The 17,783-nt window shown below is 44.0% G+C and overlaps 1 protein-coding gene across 1 annotated transcript; it reads left to right on the forward strand.

Moving 5' to 3' along the window:
* The first annotated feature begins 252 nt into the window (after window positions 1–252).
* LOC309331418 (uroplakin-3b-like) lies at window positions 253–11,956 on the forward strand. The gene is made up of 6 exons (XM_081843652.1): window positions 253–828; window positions 3,734–3,883; window positions 4,920–5,145; window positions 7,964–8,040; window positions 9,066–9,195; window positions 9,973–11,956. Exons 1-6 carry the CDS (start codon window positions 774–776, stop codon window positions 10,076–10,078), a joined length of 744 nt encoding a protein of 247 aa, XP_081699778.1. The 5' UTR covers window positions 253–773; the 3' UTR covers window positions 10,079–11,956.
* The last annotated feature ends 5,827 nt before the right edge of the window (window positions 11,957–17,783 follow it).

Genomic DNA, 17,783 nt, shown 5'->3' on the forward strand with positions numbered 1-17,783 from the left:
GTGATGAGGCTGCATTTTAATATTTTAATATTTTAATATTTCAATATTTTAATGTTGTATTTTAATCTCTTTTAAGCTGTATTCATTCAACTTGTTTTTATTATTGCTTGTTAGCCGCCCTGAGCCCAGCCTTGGCTGGGGAGGGCGGGGTATAAATAAAAATTATTATTATTATTATTATTATTATTATTATTATTATTATTAATCTGTCCTGAATCTTCCAACATACAGCTTCATAGGTGTTATGTCATATGTATTCTAGTGTTATGAGGAGGGGCGGGAGAGAAACCAAACCTTTTCTCTATCTGCTTTCTCTTCCTTTTGCCCCCAAATCTACCAACATTCAGGCTCAAGGATGCCAGGCCAGAACGTGACATCTCTCTGAGGCAGGTGTCGCTTCCTCTTGCCTTTAGAAACCAAGTGTCTCTAAGTGACGCCCAGAGAATGCCAATCCACGTGAGGGACCTTCTCTCGCTCCCACCAGCCCCTGGGCACACCCCTCTTTGGCACGGTCGGTTGGATCGCTCACGCTCCATCTATCCCTCGCTCTCCAAAACAAGCCGGACTTGTTTGCTGCCAGCCCTCGCCCGTGTGTATGGAGGGTTTGGTTTTTGTTTTTTTAAAGTACAGCTGTCTAAAAACTGAATGACAAATGTGGGCGAGGCCCAGTGGGGCAGGACCACAAATAGGGGCAGGAGGCATCTTTCTGCTCGTCTCCTGGTGGCATTTTTGTGTGAGAAACCCAGAAGGAGGAAGGACAACCCGTGGGAAGCATGCTTTTCTCTGGGATACTCTTGGTGATGGGAATCGGTGTCACAGCTGAAAAAGGTAGGGATGTTCCTTGCCTTATTCAATTTATGGAGACATTGATTTATTTGTAAAATGCATTTTTGCCAGAGAGAGAGAGAGAGAGAGATCACTAATAATTCAACATCAGGAAGAACTTTCTGACCATAAGAGCTGTTCAACATTGGAACAGAGAATACTGGGCTCTCCTTCCTTGGAGATTTTTCAGCAGAGGTTGGGTGGCCATCTATCATGGAAGCTTTAGCTGAGATTCCTGCATTGCAGCGGGCTGGACTGGGTGGCCCCCAGAGCCCCTTCCAACTCTATAATTCATTGATTCTGTGATTCGCTCCAGGGCAAGCTACTACAATTTAAGAATGCAATACGAAAACCAGTTTTAACAAATGGCTGTCAAGAGAATAGCTTGAGTCCTGATATATGTATATCTGTGGTGTCAAAGGCTGTGGTCTGGAGGTGCATATTTAAGATACAATAGAAGGTACATAATGCAGGTGTTCAACACACTTCTGTGGGAAGGGAGTTTCTCAGTTTAGGGATTGCTACAGAGAATGCCTTCTCCCACCCACGCTCCTGAATTTACAAAGACATTTATTTGTTGGTTTTATTTTTAAAATTGCAGACACCTCTTAATGTTAAAAGGTTGCAGCCAACAAGCCTGTGCCACTAATGTGACTGTACCTTAAGTTCTGCGGAATATAAATTATACAGAATATATTAGGTTGTTGATAAAGATAATTGTAATAGCACAATAAGACTAAACACATCTGTATTCCAATGTATGGAAATGTAATTGAGTATTTTTATTTTATTTTTATTCTCATTCATGTTTTTTTTAATAAACGTTTTTTTCTATTATAAACAAATAAATAAATAAAAGTTCTACACAAAGTAGACTTTTTGAAATTAATGGGCCATGGTTTATTAATTTCAGTTGGGTGTGCTCTTGTGTAGGAGACTAATGTTAGAAATACCCCCACCCAATTTTAATGTTTATTTTAAATCTCTAAGCAGTTTGCATAAAATAGAATGGAGCGGGGAGTCAATATAAATTAAGAAAAGAATACAACAGCAGTGTTCAGACAATACTTTTGAAAAACTAAAGAAAACAGTTTAAAACTATATAATAGATAAAACTGAGCAATTAACAAAGACTTTGTAGCCCAGCTGAAGTTAAGAAAAATGCAGCAAAATTTGGAATAGTTTATATACAGTACATGCTTTGGTTGGCAGTGTTTTTATTGATGCCTTTTATGATGGTTTAATGTTTAATCTCTTTGCGATGTTTCGCAGGAAGCAATTGAAAAACGAAACAAATAATAGAATGAAAGCTACAACCTCTTTTTTATAATAATAATAATAATAATAATAATAATAATAATAATAATAATTTTTATTTATACCCCGCCCTCCCCAGCCAAGGCTAGACTCAGGGCGGCTAACAAGCAATAATAAAAACAAGTTGAATGAAGACAACTTAAAAACAAGATTAAAATACAACATTAAAATATTGAAACATTAAAATGCAGCCTCATCACAGGAGGAGAAAGGAAAAGGAAAGAGGGGGAGGGAATCAAATAGAACCCCAGATTTCCCCTTACCCAATTGCCACACCCCATGGACATGCCATCGGTTTAGAGAGGGTGGCAAATAATTTTGACCTCTTGAGAAAAGATTAAAATAGAAGCGGCAGGGTGGTGTGTCTGTAGATGTGGGGGATAAAAACCTTGGAGAGGGGGGGGCTAAGATTCCAGAGGAGGATTAACTTTTTCAATTAGAGAATAAGCCTCGGAAAGGTAAGGCCTGGATTTCTCTAATTTATGCCTCCCATAAAATGCAATACATTGTTTTAGTAACTTAAAGGCAAGGAGGGCGGGGGCGGTTAATGAGGCCAGTAATGAGACAAGGCATCTCTCTCCCCTCAACCTGGTTTTAGGGGAACAAGTCCTTAAACAAGCCAGAAGCATTTTTACAGTCCTGGGTGAGGTATACTAAATATTCTGTCCTCCTTTAGGGAAAGGGAATTTGCAGGGAGGGCAAACAGTAGACAAGTCGCATCAGAAAAATGTGATGAGAATTGAGGAGTGGAATAAACATGCTTTCCATAGATAACAGTATTGCAGATTCATAGAAGTGTAGAGTTAGAAGGGATCTCCAAAGGTCTTCTAGTCCAACCCCTTGCAAATTGCAGGAGTCACAGCTAAAGTATTATAGTATTTTATAGTATAGTGTATTTTAAAATGGGGTTTCAGAGTTTTTAGGGGGTTTTGAATGTTTTATGTAGTTTTTCAATTTCGTTGTTCTGTATGGGACAGTGACAATAAAGATATCGTAAAGACAGATGGACACCCAACCTCTGTTCAAAATCTCCCAGGATGGAGAGTTCATCTCCTTCCAAGGGAGCTCATTCCATCTTCGAACAGCTCTTGCCGCCAGAAAGTTCTTCCTAATGTTTAGTTGGAATCTCCTTCCTTGTAACTCGAATCCATTTGTTCTGGTCCTACCCTCTGGAGCAGCAGGAAAACAAGCCTGCTCCCTCTTCCACCAAACGGATTATCATCTGCACAAACTTTTCCTGCATAGCTGTGGAGTACAGGGTCTCTGCCATCAGCCAGGAAAATAAAGACATCTGGGAATATGCCTCCCGGGAAGAACGTAACGACAAGGGGAAGAACACTTGCAAGGACATCAGAACCTCAGAAGCAGTGCTCGGTGTTGCATTCTTTTCCTCTTCCCTCCCAATCCGTTTTTCCTTTTGTGCCACACCCTTCAGATTGTAAGGCTGAGAACAAGCACCTTATTATCGACTGTTGCAAGCTGCTCTGGGAAACTTTCTGCTGAAGAGTGGGATTAAAAAAAACAAACCAAAAAAAACCCTTTAATAAGCAAAATGAATAACTCACTTCCTTTTCTCGTTGCCTTTCTCTAGTGTTGGTAGGATATACGCCTCGCCTCACTTCCAAAGACCTGGCCGCAAAGATCACTTCCTCCACCTTCACTTTGGAACAACCTCGCTGCGTCTTCAACAAGTTTGTCGATGCCACCGATGAGATATGGCTGCTGGTCGCCCGCAGCAATGGTACGTTGTGTGTGATTGGTTGCAATTATATCCTGCCTTTTTCTCCATTGAGGTTTTTTGTGTTATTTTTGTAAATCAATTTTTATTGGTTTCTTCACAATTAATTTCCACAGTTAAGTACAAAAGACAAATCCATGCCCGCCCCCATCCCCATTCACAAACACCTTTCAAAACCTTATCTTTGAGGTTCTTTAAACCTCATGACTTCCCTCCATTCCCTCTTCGGGTTCCTTATATTAACAAAATTCTTCTGCATTTCTATACACATATTTCATCAATTCTTCTTCTTCTTCTTCTTCTTTATAAATAATTTTTATTAATTTTCCAACATACATTTATAATATCCAACCTAAATTTATCACATATTTTCTCTTTTGGACTTCCTTCAGCCTCTCTAACAATCATCCATTATTCAATTTTTTAATTACACATTTCCTAATCTTTATATTGCATTTTATATACCTTCACTCTCTTATTTTTCTTCAACACAATATTCCTCAATCTTCTTCTTCTTCTAATTTTATTCAAATTTTTCTGATTGCAAATGTGCAGTTACACATATACAATAATTATTTCACATTATTTTCCCTAACTTTGGCATATTTAAATTTCACTGGAAGGCGGCTATCAGTTAAATCAGATTTAAAATCCAGCTCACCTTCCTCACAATCTCCTCTTAGTCTCAGGGGCTGTAATTTCTGCCTCACTTCAGCCACCAAGGCATTCCCAAATATTTCTTGCCTACCGCCCATGCCAACCATAGTTACTTCTGACTTTTCTTCCAGAAATTCCACCAGTTCCTTCACAATTTTTTCTCTTATGTCCTCCCTCTCCTGTTCAGGAACCCCACGGAATCTTAAGATATTTTCTTTTTGTTGCATCTCAAGCATTTCCAGATCATCCTCTATCGTCTCTTTATGCCTATAAAGGAGTTCATGCCTTCCTGCGCTTGCACTATTTTTGCCACATTTTTCCTGTTAGGGTCGCCCAGCAAGGCCTAGCGAATAATCAGTTTTTTCCTTATTGCCCCTTACAGCGGCAGAAAGCTGCGCTGTCCTCAGATCCCCTGAGGAGCTGCCCTATCAGTCGTTCGAGAACAATTCCTGTTACATGACTCTGGGCACTGCCCCAGCCAACTACCCCTGCCCAGCGGAAGAAAGCAGCAAGCTCACTGTCTTGCGAGTGGGGAATGAAGTCGACTGCAAGACGGATCCCTCCAGGCCAGATTGCAACGGCCCCCTGCCTGAGCCAGGACCCTACAGGTGAGTTACCTGTGCCAGGTGATTCCCCCACCCGCCACTCAAAGTTCTGATAGTGTCTCTGTTTTCTGAATTAAACCAGTACCGCATTAAAGTACTGTCTATAGGGTTAGCTTGTTTGTTTTCCATTTGGTGCAGCTGTCCTCAACAGGAAGCCTTGCCAGGTGTGGTTGGACTCCAACTCCCATCATCCCTGATCATTGGCCACACTGGCTGGGCATGATGGGAGTTGGAGTCCAACGACATCTAGAGCAGTGTCTGCCAAACTCCCCACCAACAACACTACCACACCGGGCCTCTTGAAAATGGCCAAGGGTCTTGGAAGACAACTTCATGGTCCTATTTTTCTCCCAGTAAATCATTGCTGACATGCAATGGCATTTGATGGCTGACATGTAATGGGCAGGTGGAAGGGGAGGAAATTCGATTCAGTGTGCTGTTAGAAAGTTGGTGCCACTTTGAATCTATTTTGGCCTGCTGCTATTTCAGCTTTTCAGAAGTCCTACGTTATCACTTTTCGTTTTTCCTTAGTGATAATTTTGATTGCTTTATCTTTTTTTGTGTAAACTGCCTTGAGGGTTGTTTGTTTTCTGCATTCCAGCGGTGTATAAATTCTGTGAAACAAAAAAATGAAATTAGAGCCAAATCTATCATATTTGTGCTTTCCGGGGGAAAACACATGAGGCGTTCCAGCCTGCGGGAGTGGAGAGTCCTGAGGACTGGGAGGAGGAGGTGTCAGAAACTGAAGAGGCAACAGAGTTTAGTGAGCAGGAAGAGGCTGTGGCAGAGAGCAGTCTAGGGTGAAAGGCAGAAGAGGAGGCTGGAGAGGAGGAGGGCAAAGAGGCAGGGATGAGGCAGGCTGCTAAAGAAGCCAGGGGGTCTCCCCCTTCTACTGCGACCAACTCACTTTCCCCCTGGTCTCCCAGAACCAGAAGAGGTATGAAGAGGGCGGAGCAAAGGCAGGCACAGCAAGGAAGTCTCAGATTGCTTAGGGGAGGAGAGGAGTCTTAGAGAGCTGTGGGAAGTAAGGGACATTCAGTCCTTATAACTGCCTCACTGGGGTAAGACCTACTGGGTAGAATTGCTGTGATCACTAGGCCTGCACTGTTTTTGTTTCTTGAATAAAAAGCTAATCTCACTGACACCGGGTGTTTTATTGCTGACCTACCCCTGGCCCTAGCTCCTGACAATCTCCAGGGAGGACTCAAGGTGCCCCTTAACGCTCTCTTTTTTAAAAAAATCAATTTTTATTAAATTTTCTGAATTACATTTCAAAATATTCATTTAAACAGCCTTAAATCAATGACTTCCCTTCTTCTTATGTGGTTCATTTTGCATACCATAAAGGTAAAGGTAAAGGGACCCCTGACCATTAGGTCCAGTCGTGACCAACTCTGGGGTTGTGGCGCTCATCTCGCTTTATTGGCCAAGGGAGCCAGCATACAGCTTCTGGGTCATGTGGCCAGCATGACTAAGCCGCTTCTGGCAAACAAGAGCAGCGCAAGGAAATGCCGTTTACCTTCCCGCCAGAGCAGTACTTATTTATCTACTTGCACATTGACGTGCTGCTAGGTTGGCAGGAGCAGGGACCAAGCAACGGGAGCTCACCCCGTCGCGGGGATTTGAACCGCTGACCTTCTGATCGGCAAGTCCTAGGCTCTGTGGTTTAATCCATATTCCTGCATATTTTACATGAACTAAACCATTCAGTAATCCATTGTTACATCCATCAAAACTTATTTACTCTGTTGAATTTATCTTAATGCTACCAGTGTTTTTAAATGAACACAATTTTCACCTATATATTCAGTAAATATTTTCCAGTCTTCTTTAAACGTGCATTCTTCTTGTTCTCTTATTCTAGAAGTTAAGTCTTCAAGCTGTGCATATTCCGTCAGTTTAAGTTGCCATTCTTCTTTGGTTGGGACCTCGCTTGTTTTCCATTTTGGGGCTAACAAAACACAGGCTGTGGTAGTAGTATACATAAATAGCCTCTCTCTCTTTTTTTTTGACACCTGGGAATTTCCCTCTGAATTATACCCAACAAAAAGGACCCTGGTTTTTTGGGGGGAAATGTACTTTTAAACTCCCCCCCCCAAAAAAATTCACTATATACCATATCCCAATACTCTTTTACCCTTTTACAAGTCGCCCACATAAGATAAAAGGTACCCTCAACCTCTTTACATCCCCAACACTTATCTCATTCAAACTTACACATTTTAGCAAGTCTAAAGGTAAAGGTAAAGGTACCCCTGCCCGTACGGGCCAGTCTTGACAGACTCTGGGGTTGGTGCGCCCATCTCACTCAAGAGGCCGGGGGCCAGCGCTGTCCGGAGACACTTTCGGGTCACGTGGCCAGCGTGACAAAGCTGCATCTGGCGAGCCAGCGCAGCACACGGAAACGCCGTTTACCTTCCCGCCAGTAAGCGGTCCCTATTTATCTACTTGCACCCGGGGGTGCTTTCGAACTGCTAGGTTGGCAGGCGCTGGGACCGAGCAGCGGGAGCGCACCCCGCCGCGGGGATTCGAACCGCCGACCTTTCGATCGGCAAGCCCTAGGAACTGAGGCTTTTACCCACAGCGCCACCCGCGTCCCTTCTTAGCAAGTCTACTTGGAGTTAAATACCATCTGTAAATCATTTTCAGGTGCCCCTTATCTCAAACCCTGGAGGGAGATGCTGCCAGCCAGTGTCAACAATCTTGAGTCAGAAGGACCAATGGTCTTTTTCAGTCCCAGGCAGTTTCCTTCTTTCCTTTATTCATGTGACTTGGAAGAGGGTATTCCGACTCCATCAAGTTCTTACCTTTCTCTTCTCAGAGTGAAGTTTCTGGCCTTTAATTCCGGAGGCCCCACAGCAGAGTCGAGATGGTCAGATCCCATCACGCTGATCCAAGGTAACTGAACAGGACCTGCTGGGTGCAATCCACACCCTGCCAAGCACGTTGGAGACCCCTCAGTTTCAAGAGGACCACTGCAGATGCCTTCAAACGCCTCCCTATCACTGTGTGCAGATACATGTTTATCACTAGAGGGCCGAAGGACTAGGAGTGCCTTTTATCAGCTCGGCCTGGTTTGCCAACTATGGCCAGTCCTGGGCAGGGATAACTTGGCCACTGCAGTCCATGCTTTGGTAACCTCAAGGCTGGACTACTGCAATGCGCTCTGTGTGGGGCTGCCCATGGGACTGGTTCAAACGCTCGAGCTGGTGCAGAATATGGCAGCCAGGTTGCTGATTGAGGCGGCTGGCCAGTAGCATGCAACACCTTTGTTAAAACAGCTGCACTGGTTGCCCATCTGTTACTGAGCCAGGTTCAAGGTCCTTGTCTCAGTTTACAAAGGCCTGAAAAAGTTAGGTCCAGGGTACCTCAAGGTACCTCAGGCTCAATCACAGAGATAATCTGCAGAGGCATTGCTAGTCACACCTGAAGTTGGCGAGGTTCATTTGACAACGAGAAACTGAGCCTTTAGTGTCGTGGGCCCAGTCCTGTGGAACTCTCTGCCACTGGAGATTCAGCAGACAACTTTTCAGTGGCAACTTTTAAACGCCTGCTGAAAACTTTTCTATTCTGCCAGGCCTATGCACGCAATTACCATTTGCTGCTGTCTGTTTTTAACTTTTTTGCTTTTAACTTGTGTTTAACTTTTTTATGCTTTTGATGTATGGTTATGTGGCTTTATTGCTGTAAACCATTTTGTTATACTTTTGTGATATAGCGGCAAACATTTTTTATTATAAATAAATAAATAGTCCCCCAGCACCTCGGTCGCGATGCTCAGGAATCAGGGCTCACCAACCTTTCTAGACCTCTGGGTGCATAAACATATATGACACTGAGTATGCCATTCCTTCTAGTCACTTTTCAATAGAACGGCCCATCTGACAATTACAGCTTTAAATGTATTCTCTTGTCCTTATCAGGGAAGGATCCCGAGACGATCGACACATCCCCTGAGCGGCGGAGCGCAGGAATGATTGCCATTGCCACTATCCTCTCCATCCTCTCTGCCATCCTGCTGGCTGCCCTCATTGCTGCCTTGGTCTATAAATAGTACGTTTCTATTTAGAATTGCGGAGGGAATTGACTATGGCCTTGCCTGAAACCCGGTGGCTGTGTCACCCTGGAGTTAAGGGCCTTTGCTTGACGTCTGCAGCTTGGCTTGCTTACTTGAGCCTTCTGGAGCATAGGACATTAGTCATGCCCAAAACAGAAACGAATGGAGATGGCTAGCACATTCAGTTCAATGGGTCGCCTCTGATTAGGACTTAGCTGAATGTCTGGGCAAATGTTTAATCCTATATTTGATGCATTTTTGTCTAGCAGAGGAGGAGGAGGAGGAGGCAATGTGGTGGGGAGACATCCACAAGGGTGGGTGGGTGGGTGGGTGGCAATGAGCAGAGGTGGCTGGATCTGCCACCTGAGGTGACCACCTCACCTCATGGGCACGTCGGAGCCTGCCTTTAAGTAATACAGGAGTTTCCCCAGTTTAATTGTGAAGTGTTTCTTTTTCATTTAACTGAGTCTACGCCCAACCTTTTCCTCCAAAGAGCTCAAGTTGGTGTATAGTGTTATCCTCATTTAATCCCCACAACAACCCTCTGAGGCAGGTTAGGCTGAGAGACTGGTCCCCAAGATCCCCCAGTTAAAGCTTCATGGCCAGGTGGGAGGATTTGAACCCTGATCTCTCTCAGGTCCTCGTCCAGCCCTCTAACCGCTACACCACCACTGCCTCTCCCACGTCGGTGAGGTTGAGGCCCGACCCGACCTTACGCGATCCTCACAAACCATATCAACCTCATTCTTCCTTCTGCCATTCCTTTCCCACAGTTCGGACGTCTGCGGCAGCGCCGAGATTGTCACCGTGAGGGATCCAGCAACAATCACCCGCTACACCACCCACCATATATATGACCAGCCTGGCCGAAACTTGTGAGGCCCTCTGTTTCAGGACAATCTGTCGACAGTATCCATCTTCCCTTTCCCCTCCCGCTGTGGCTGCCTCAATCCCTTAGACTCTCTCAAGGAGCTCAGCTGAGACATTTGGCCTTTGGACGTACATCCCGATCCTGAGTCCCTCTTGGAGGAGCTCAGAGGAGTTGGCGGAGCGGAGGGAAGAGGAAAAACTGAGCGATCATCTGTGAATTACGCACTTTGGGATGTTTTCTTCCCTGAAGATGGATTTTGGCGGCACCTTCTGCCTAAGGGAGAACCCGATGCGACAGTGGTTGTGTCTTAACACATTGAAATAATTCTGTATGTAAACAGCAGCAGATTTACGCTGTTCCCAATGAACGAATAAGTATCCACCATCTGGGGGCAGCCTCATTTTAAAAGATGGGGGGCGGGGGGGCGGGGAGAGAGCTTTCGGGGTTGTTGTTTTTCCAATTAAGCATCATAGATGTGGTGGTTGCGGGCAGAGTAATTCACCAAAGATACAGAAGGAGAGAAGCTTCGGGGCCAGGGTGCCCCTCAATTAAAGACGTCTTTGTTTGATGAATGGGATGGGCTTTGTTTGAACCTGAAAGGAATATCTCACAGGAGAAAAGGGACGCACACCTTGTTTTCAGGCATCCGTGGGAGCAACAGGCATCTTCTTAAAAGAGGCTTTTGAGTGCCTCTTAGAAGATGGTGCCTGTCAGCTGGGAAGTCTGGCGGTACTGTTATTAAAATATAATCTATATCATTTTAACCTGCTGTTGCCAAGTTAATCAGGGGCAGGCACCATTCAAAACTGTGGAACGGAGAAATCAACGCAACCAAGGGTGTGCACTTCCAGGTATGGTTGGACTACAACTTCCATCCAGGGGCGGCCCGGCTGAGGCAAAACAGGAAGGTGCAGTGAGAATGAGGACCCTCATTGTCCTTAGAATTGTAGAGTTGGAAGGGACCCTGCAGATCATCTAGTCCAACCCCCTGCAATGCAGGAATAGGAAGCTGTCCTGTACGGGGATTGAACCTGCAACCTTGGCATTATCAGCACCACACTCTAGCCATCTGAGCTACCCAGGCCTTCACAGAGTCCAAGAGCATCTGAAGGACCACAGATGAGGTGCTGCTGGACGACACATTATAATCCTACACTTGGAAAACACCACACCATCAAATGGCCACCTTCCCCACAATCAAACAAGCCCAAGAGTCAAAATAATCAACCCATCCTTTTGGGGATTCCTCTACCACTTGGGCCAAGCAGATGAATCCGAAAGAGAGGGGTCTTCCTTTGGCGTCACACTTATAATTCTCCCTCCGCCTCTACAATCATTGTGTTGTCGTTTTTTGCAGAACATGCTAAGATCATCCTATGTACGGATGCAGAAAGGCAACCGGTGTGTATGTGTGTGTTTCAACCTAATGGGTGGCAAATCCCCAACTACGGAGCCTAATTTCCTGACCCACCCCAAAACATTTAATTTTTTTCACGATTCCCCAATTTGGCAGCAGCAAAAAGGAGAAAAAGTGGACTCAGTACTGGCGTAGGCAGAGACAATTTAGGAAGGGGGAAGATATAGCCACACCCACTTTGGGCCACACCCACCACTGGCATGCAGCCCCCGGGGCGATTGGCCAAGACTGCATGTGGCTCTCAGCTCAAGGAAGGTTAGTTGCTTCTCCCATAACCAGCCAATTAAGTATTGTTTAACTGAACGCAAACCATGATTTCTTCTTAAAAGACAACAGTGTGAGCATTCATTCGTATGCACAGTAGAACTATTACCAATTCATTCTGCACATTTTCCGTTCTTTGTTCTTTTCCATCCTATTTCTGTATCAAATGGCTTTTTAAAATAAAAGAAAAGCACAGGTGTTTTTTCATTAAAGTATATTTTAAAATTCAAATTTTACATAGGGTGGGCAGCATATTTTGCATGTGTATCTCGAGCACACTGGATATTTGTACATTTTTGAGTCGCAGCAAAATTTGGAGAGATGCAATAACTGGCCAATAGCTGTGATCTGCAAAATTGGCTTGGTCCCCATTCCAACGTGGCTCATACGAAATCCTCCACCTTCCCTACTCTAAAGTGAGGAACTGCAGTATCAGTCCAGCACAAATGAAACCTCCTAAAAGGAGGGTGTACACAATCAAGAAATAAGCCAAGACCCTTTGGACTTCCTGGAGGACCGCAGCCACTATCCCCTGGCTTTTCTCCGGCCCAAACATGGCTGAGGCAATGCACTCTCCTAAATCACCATGGAACATGGAGTCTCCAAGAGTCCTGGTGGTTGAGAGCAGGTCTAGATAGGACAGGCTGGGGCTGTGGAATGCCTTATCTTGATTTCCTTTCCATTAAATTTGCTGTTGTGTTCTTCCTGTGAAAAGGCAGAAAGAAAGGGTTTGGGGTTTGTTTGTTTTTACATTATTATTTATTTACAATCTTAAAAGGCATGACACAAAAGGAAAATGGATGGGGAGGGAGGAGGAGATATTCAAATGTCCAGTTACAGGTTCTTTCCCCCTTTTTTATTTATAATCATAAATAAATAAGAATAAACATGTGCACCCACCACCGGGACCATTCCATTGTAACTATCCAACCTCCCAAAATTTCAACACCCCTGCAATTCCATTTTCTCAGTACGAATTCTACAAACATCCTCCATATTTCCTCAAAATCATTTCTCATGCCCCGTCTTACCTTAATGGCACATGTTAATAGCTATATCCCACACCTCTTTATACCATTCTTCCATTTTATATTCTGCTTGCCCCTTCCACTTCCTGGCTATAACAATTTGTGCAGCTGTCAATAAATTTGTGAGCAAGTCCTTCATAGCCTGCGAACCTTCCACCCCATTGTAAATTGATAATAATGCTACTGCTGGACTTTCTGTCAGCTTTAACCCAGTGATTTCTGATCTCCCCTTAAACACCCTTTGCCCCAAAAAAATTGTACATATTTACACCCCCACCACATGTGAACATGAGTCCTGGTTTCCTGTCATCCCCTCCAGCATAACACCGAATATTCCTTGTTTATTTGATTTACAGGCTCTTCTAAATCCGCTCCAATTCCCAGTGGGGAGGAGTTGCGGTGGACCACATGGTCACCCACTCCCCACCGGGGCGGGGAACTCTGTCCCCTGTTGCCTGGGGGATCCCGGGCATGTCAGAGCCCGGCCAGCCAACCCGCTGGCCGGGGGGGGGCGTGGCCGGGGCAGTTTAAACGGAGGAGCGAGCCAGAGGACTTCCTCTTTGGCTCGCTTCCTCAATCACCTGCCCTCCCTCCCTATTTTGCAGGTTAGGCAATGGCCTTGCTATGGACTTCGGTTGATCGCCTTGGTTGTCCAAGGGGCCTGGTAGGAATTTTTCTACTAGGCAAATTGGCACTGGCCACTTGGTTTTTGCCTACCTCATAGCAATCATCACAACTTTGTTAGGGTTGCGGTTAGGCATTGTTTGACCTTGTGTGGGGGAGGTGAGGTGTGGCCATCACCTGCCCCTCCATGCTTAAGGGTATTCCATTAAAGGAATCCAGGGGTGTTGATCTAGTCTGAAGCCTGGCTGGGGGGCTAAGACCTTGACACGACCCTGACGGGAACGCCAGAGGGAGCTTGAGTTGGTCCGCATCAACAGGGCTCCCCCTACCGGTGGCTTACCCTTACTGGACTTCCTGCACAATGGGCAGTAGGCAGATATAGTGAGGTCCAATCAATGCCTAAGCCAATACTGCAATTTCTGTAATTTCAATAAAGTTGTGGCCAAAATTTGCCCAATAACATAAACCTAATATCCGTGACCTTGTGTGAGTTATTTCCAACAAGGGGGTGGCTGCAGGGTCTTGACACGCAATGAGCAACGGGTGGAAGAATTCAAGGAGAGGAGATGTCAAACGTTGCCCATTTCTCAACTGTGCTGATGGAGGGGTATTGCTTTCCTTCTCAACCCCTCCTCAGGCGGCAGTTCAAGGCAGGAGAAGCCTGGCTTCTCAGCAGAGCTGGGGGTGGCCTTGGTCCCTTTTCTTCTGTTGCCTTGACCCTCACGCTGAGGAAAGTCAGTAAGCATTTGTGAGTCTTCTGTCGTTCCCCTCATTCATGTTCCTAAAGAAAGGGCCATGTCGCTTAAAAAAAAATTAAAAATTAATATGCAAAAGTTTAAAAGGCGCAAGGAGATAGGATCATAATATATTAAGGATGGAATAACAAATAAAGTAAATAATGCATGTTGTAAACAAAAATTGCCCTTTTCCCTTATGGGGTATCCAAGAGCCCATATAGAGTCCTTACATAGGTTCCCTATTGGTAGGAGAAGATAACAGAGGCCAACCAGAGAATATTGAGAAGCAAAGCGGCTAGTAAGCCTGATCTTTATTGATCTGTTGCAACAGGGTGTTCCCCTCACCCACAGGAGAGGAGGAGGAACCCAGAACAATGTCGCGCAAGGCCATGTCACAGGCTCACACCCTATTCATATCTTAAATGTTCCCTTAAGACATGATTTGTGAGGAAAGAGACAATGGGAGGTTTCCCACTTTGACCTTGCAGAGAAAACATTTGCTCAGTTTAGGAATCAAAATGGTTCCTGGTCGGTCTTCCTGTGCTGATCTATGTACGTGCTTGGTTGGTACGCTTATGAACATTGCCATATATCTAAGACCTCAAAATTCCTATCACACGCAACAATAACAAAAATAATACTAGGTAAAGAAGATCGCACCCAGGTGGAAGGAAGTTCTGGGCTGTGGGGGAGGGAGGTGAAGGGATTAACTGAAACTGTTAAAGATTGGTATAGGATTTCTCACATTTCATACATTTATGTTGCGCTTTAACAATCCCTATTTTATCTTCTCTTGTGATAAATATGGAAATTGTCAGATAGGCTGATGGAAGTCAAAAAGAATGTATAAGTTAAATTGGATGTTAAATTATAAATGGATTGGTTATTGGAAATTTGAATAAAAATTAATTTCAAAAAAAAAAGATTGGTATAGGATTTAAGAGAGTCAAATTTTCATAAAGATTCTATAAGGAAAGCAGAAAGCAGCAAGAAATATCAAGTAAAAGTATCGGAGAGGAGATCAGTGTAAATGAAAAACTGAGACTTATGGTTTTGTTAAATATGATTTTATTTTGGAGTTGTCTATTTTGGAGTTGTTTGTTGTAAAGAATGTATATTATGTGAATAAAATAATAAAGGATGAAATGTTAAAAAAAAAGAAAAAGAAAAGAAAGGGCCATTTTGTATGTTTCCTTGTTTTAGTTGTTCAGCATATTTATAGCATCCCCTTCGTCACAAGGAATCCCAGGGCAAGGGGGGGGGGGGTTGCATGCATGTTGCATAAAAACACATTGGAAGAAGATCAGACTATAAAATAAATATAAACAATGAGAACTAAAGTGGGCCAATCACATCCTATCAACAAATTCACTAATATTCTGCAGATTTATTTATTTTATTTCATAAAATTTAAATACTGCTTGATTGTAAGGAAAAAAATCCTCAGCACAGTTAGGCAAACAGGTCAAAGTCTTCAAAGCGGCAGTGAAATGAATATTCAAAAACATTATGTGCTTCCAATTTTGGCATTCAAATTTTGAGAGGAATTTAGAATTCAGATTTTAACTCTGGGCACTCCAAAATTTGAATGCTTATTGGCTTCTGTTGTTTCGTTTTGAATATTTTTGGGGGGGGCGCAGCAGGCATCCCATATGAAATCTCAAGAGCTGTAAGTAAAGCATTTCAGACTTATTCAAACAAGCAGATCATTGTGTGGTCTGCTTGTTGCAAGAGGGTTAGAAGAAGTCAAGTGCTGTTTACAACTAAATGGGATAAAAGGGTCAAACAATTTGTATTCCTAAAGCTACACTGCTGCTTGACTTTTGCGAGTTTTAAAACTGTTATTTAGGGCTCTATCTTGCTGGAGTTTAGCTTCACATTTTGAACCCAGAGGATTCTTTTGCTATTTACCGCCCCCAACGCCCCCGATTCACATTTTCCCCCATATCTCTTTCCACTTGGTTTTAATGGATCTATGTAGGGTTTATTGTCTGCTTGTTTGTTTTGTTTGAAGTCACTTTGGCTTGCCCTGACCAAGATAAAGCAACTAGCAATTTATTTATTTATTTATTTATTTATTTATTTATTTATTTATTTATTTATTTATGTCAATAATCACATGCTGGGAGAAAATAAGACCACCATTAAGGTGTCTTTCAAGACCCCCAGCAATTTCCAAGTGGTCCTGGAGGGTGGAGTTTGGGAACCACTGCTGTAGACGTTATTGGACTACAAATCCTATCAGCCCCAGCAAGTGTGGACAATGGTTAGGGATGATGGGAGTTGTAGTCCAGCAACATCTGGCGGTGCCTCGGGTTCGTGGGAAGGCTGGTTTGGAAGATCCGCTACTACCCAGGAACCTGTGCTAATATTGAGGACTAACCTTGCGGTTTTAGCATCTGGAGAGACCCTCTGTCCATGCACAGCACAACATACACACAGATATTGAAAGTTGTATAGTACCAGCAAAATGAATTTGCGACCCCTCTGGATGCCACAGAAAGCACCTGCAGCTCCAGCTTGGTGCCTCTGAGGTTTTGTTGTGATTAACAAAAATGAAGCGCAAACATAACAAAGAGAGAAACACACACACACACACACACACAGAGAGAGAGAGAGAGAGAGAGAGAGAGAGAGAGAGAGAGAACCACAAAGTGTCACAGCCTGTAAGGACAAAAGTGCAAGGATACAGCATAGCTCCAAGTGGAAAATAAAGTAATAACTTGTTCAAAGATTCCCTTTACAAATAATAAAGTTTTATTATAAAAAAAAAAAATATTCTCCACCTCTGAGTTCCATTATTATTGAGAATAAAGGTTTGATATAGTCTTAAATGAGCCAGATGTGCTCAATATCTGAAAGCCACTGAACAACCATGTGCTACAACGTACGTATAGGAAATAAAGCCCTACCATATGTGAAAAAAGAACAGCCCTTTGAGCTCTACCATTTAGATACTTTTGGTTTATGGCAGATCTCTTCAAGAAGGGCAATTTGCCAAACCCTTGAACACCAGCAACCCAAATGATTTAGGATTAAAGGTCTTCCAGGATTTGGCAACACAGCCCGGGCTGCTGTTAAGAGATGAGAAATAAGTTCTTTACTTTTCAAATCCCGCTCTGCCTTGGGTTTTTAATCCAGAAGAAAATGCTGCCCGCAAAGCTGTTTGCTAACCTTAACTCACCCTAAACTCCAGCCAACGAGATCCAAATGTCCGGTGTCTCTGTTCTTCAGATCCTGTAGCTTTTCAAAAAGGATCAACGCTGCCACCCTCCTAACTCAGATTTCCTTGACCTTCCTTGTGGGGTGCAACAAACCAGAACACCTGCTTTGGTTGCCTCCTCTGCTGCTAGCAGCAGGGCGGTGGCATTAGGAAGACTCAAGCTCTCAAGGAGAGAGCCAGACGAGATGGCCTGGTGGAGCAACCGGCTGGAAGCGTGACTGACAAAAGTGAAAAAGAGAGAGGCTGATTTACACGGTTCTGCTGAGCGCAGCCTCTTTCATCTGCTCCCCCTGTTGCTTGGAGACCTCCTTATCACCAATTGCACATCCTCTCTCACTTCTTATGGACTGGAGTGACTGATGGCCAGGGGAAAGACAGACGCCTCGGGCATATGTTCTATGCCACTGGTTTGGTGAGATT

The sequence above is a fragment of the Podarcis erhardii genome (assembly GCF_964252035.2).
Source record: "Podarcis erhardii genome assembly, chromosome: 16".
NCBI lineage: Eukaryota > Metazoa > Chordata > Lepidosauria > Squamata > Lacertidae > Podarcis > Podarcis erhardii.